The sequence below is a fragment of the Loa loa genome (assembly GCF_000183805.2).
Source record: "Loa loa unplaced genomic scaffold supercont3.677, whole genome shotgun sequence".
NCBI lineage: Eukaryota > Metazoa > Nematoda > Chromadorea > Rhabditida > Onchocercidae > Loa > Loa loa.
In genome coordinates this window covers 13,544-17,283 of record NW_018108857.1, presented here as the reverse complement: position 1 = coordinate 17,283, position 3,740 = coordinate 13,544, and the positions used below count along the sequence as shown (strand labels likewise).

General features: G+C 23.0%; 1 protein-coding gene across 1 annotated transcript in view; it reads left to right on the top strand.

The window, feature by feature from the left end:
• The window catches only part of LOAG_18917 (hypothetical protein), a gene marked incomplete at both ends in the record, with an annotated part of 2,922 nt that extends 1,302 nt beyond the window's left edge, over positions 1-1,620 (top strand). Inside the window, 6 exons of the mRNA XM_020451579.1 lie at positions 51-139; positions 242-384; positions 722-885; positions 977-1,126; positions 1,272-1,386; positions 1,483-1,620. Coding sequence (XP_020304626.1) covers positions 51-139; positions 242-384; positions 722-885; positions 977-1,126; positions 1,272-1,386; positions 1,483-1,620 — 799 coding nt within the window. The remainder of the gene's footprint in view (positions 1-50; positions 140-241; positions 385-721; positions 886-976; positions 1,127-1,271; positions 1,387-1,482) is intronic.
• Between the last annotated feature and the right edge of the window lie 2,120 nt (positions 1,621-3,740).

Here is a 3,740-nt window from a genome sequence, read left to right as displayed (position 1 = left end):
TTGGAAGTACTATATTAGTAAACAAATTTTATTTTTTTTTTTTTTATTAGAATTGGTGACAAAATTTTGGCTATAACATCTGAAAGAGAATTGAATGAATATGTCAAATTAACTGATCGAGAAGAAGCTGATATCAATGGTTTTGTCTAATAATTTTTCAATGTATTTTAAAAGAAATTAAATTTATATTAGAATAATTAAACTACAACTTGATAATCGAATAGTTTGTTTTTTTTTTCAGCTAATGATAACAATACAAGTAATAAATCACCAGATATACATTTTTTCTTTGGCTCATCTGGGCCACCAACACAACTTTGCCAGCATGGGGTATATACTGCTGTTACATTAAAATGTGATCCACGACAAGTTACCGAACCATTGGTAAGGAATATTTCAATTTTTGATTTTTAATTAGATTTCAATTATTCCAATTGATGTTTTTCTTTTGTTTATTTTAGAAGATTAATTAAACATTTTTTATTTCAATTTTAAATTAGATTACAAATATTTCAATTGGTATTTTCCTTATGAAAATTTATCTTATCTAATTAAAACATCATTAATTGCAGTTCTGTTTTCCCCAGAAATTGTCTATTTCAATTTAAGTTTTTTTTGTTTAATTTGATTAAATTTAATTTTTTGTTAAACTTGTAAACATCAGTAATTTCTTTGAAAATTTTTTATTTTCTTCCTTTCTTTTTCTTTTTTCTTTTATCAGGTAAAACTACCAAGTAATTGTCCGGATGGTACTTGTGATGGTTGTTTGTATCATATTATCATTTATTCATTACATGCTTGTCCTATTTGTACTGATCAAGATTACAGTATAATTAAAGGTGAATGCATTAATGGAATGCAATCAGTTCATAGTATACCGGCAAGGTAAACATTTATTAGGCTAAATTTTTTTTTTCCTAAAATTTGAACATAATTTATGTTTAAATTTAAATAAATTAATTTAAATTACTTGAAGTTATTGTATTTCAACGGAGATGATAAAAATGGAACGAAAGGAGCATTGTACAACAATTACATTACGATTACAAATGCTTATTTTTGGCATTATTTTAACTCTTATTATATTATGTGTTATCATTGTTATGGCTTATCGTAAGAACAAAAGGTTGCTTTTAAGTCTTCGTCAACAATTTAAACAATTAAGGAAATATTTTCATTCATAGTAAGTTTATGTGTAATTAAAAAATTTTAAATTTCGAATTTAAAATTATTTCAAAATTTTATTTGGAGTAATTTATTATTAATTTTAGTTTGGAATATAAATATATGAAATTGGTAGAATGGAAAGATAATGCGAAAGATTTACGATCATTTGGTGCTGAATCATGTGGAGTGGAAGATAATGATAATGAAGATGATGGCGAAGTTTAAATTTTTAAATCTTAATTTTAAATTTTAAATTCAACAAATTGTACTAGATATATAAATATTATATATTTTTTGGTAAATTACATTTTATAGGATCATGATCGCATATTTTTTGCTCGAAAAAATAGGCGACCATATCGTGAATACAAGAAAGAGCGCAATTTATATCATGATAAAGATCGAGAAGATAATGGACATACACCATTTGTTCCATTAGAACAAGCTGACTAATTGATAATGATTGTAATTGTGATCATGGATGATTGTGATTATGATCATAATTGAGGATAATAATAATGATGATAATTACATTAATTTTAAAATTTTCTATCAAATCCATATATTTGAAATGAAACTTGAAAATATTTTAATATCATTTGGGAATAAAATTGAATTAATTTGGAATAATTGATTTAAATCGATTTTAATAGCATATTTGATTAAAATAATTACTATTGTTGTAATAGAATTCGCAGTAAAAAGACAATGAAAAAATTATGTGGTCGATAATAATTGCACAAATATATTTAGTTTAAAAATGTACAAGAATCATATTATATGCTTAAAAAGAAATAATCAAATTTATATAAAATTATCATTGAAATTATTAAAACTTTAAAATTTATAATGTTTGAGCAGATTTTTTTGTATTATTTTTATTTTTGAATATATGATATTTTGGAATTTTCCATGCGATTTTCATTTTCTTTTTGATCAAGTTTTTTGAGGAAGAAAAATTTTCGAAATTTCCATAAAACTATTATGTTTTTATTGCTAATATTATAGACAATAATAAGATAAAGCTAATCTTTGCATTGATAAGAATTGATAAGGAATTTTTTCCTTTCTTCTTTCCTTCTACTGATATAAATCAAATATTTAACATATCTTTTGGAGTATGTTTTTGCATACCATTATAAATATTTCTTCGTTTTCCCTTGTTCATCCAATTCATTTTCTCTATCGCCATATCAAAATAGTGAAAAAGTTAAAAGTTTCCAGAATTCCGGAACAACTATGCTATCAGGATTTCTGTTTCATCTAATAATAATATGAATGTGTATCGATTTACATGGATATGGTTTACATTACTAACCATCAATCAGTTAGGAGGCTAAAATATCCTATAGCTTCTTTATATTTTGGAATTCCGGAATGTCTATTCTTTCCGGAAATGACTTATATGTATATTATGAAATTTATTATATCTGTGCTTTGTTATTGCTGTAAATTCGTCACATTTCAATCGATTGTAAACGATGAATTTTGAAAATTTCATCCCATAGCTTGCTAATTGCATCCAAATAAAACAATTCTTCACAAATGATAATTAAATTTTCTTTTTTTTTGAATTAAGTAGAATTTTTTAAGAAGAAATTTCATGAATTTTATTTTAAAATTTCATTCCCTTTGCTGCATTCATCCATCGATTGCTTACTTTTACTACACCCAAATGATTTATTCATTTATCTTTTTGCTTGCAAAATTTTTCTTCACTATTTAATTATTTGTAATTAAAAATTTTCTTTTTTATTGTTGGATTACATTTTATCTTTGTTAATATAATGAAAAGGAGGGGAAAAAGAAAACAAAAATGTAACAAATGTAATGATGAATTTTCCCTATAATTTTGTTATTGTAAACCACTTTTTTTTCGCAATTTTTTTTAAATATTAAATTTTTTAGTTTTTTTTGAATAGTATGAATTTTTTCTTTTTTGCTCGGAAATTTTAATTTTACCAGAATTATTCATTTTGCTAACAAATCATAAAGCATCGTAATTTTTGAATTAAAAATTACTTTCCCATCATATCGAATTGAACTTATTGATAAATGATAGACAGGCGAAAGTGTGATACAATTTTAAAACTATTAATAGTAATTCCTATTCCTAGAAATTCCTGATAATTGAGTAATTTCAGGAATTTATGGTGATAATTTAAGAAGCATTATGATGATAAAGAACTGTATAAATTAATTGCCGAAAATGGAATGAATATATTGGGAATTGAATGGTGAAGTAATTTTGCTTCTTTTTAATATCAATTTGATTTATTTCGGATGGATGGAAAGAAAGGGAGAATTGAATTTAAATTTGGATTTCATTATATTTTTTTCTTTTGTAATGAAAAAGCATTTATCGAAACACATAAATCATTGTGATAACAAGTAAATAATGCTTTATGATAACACATTACTCATATGGCAAGTTATCAGTACTATTATTATTATTGTTGTTATTATTATTACTATTAATTGTTTATTATTATTATTATTATTATTATTATTATTATTATTATTATTATTATTATTATTATTATTATTATTATTATTATTATTATATTATTATA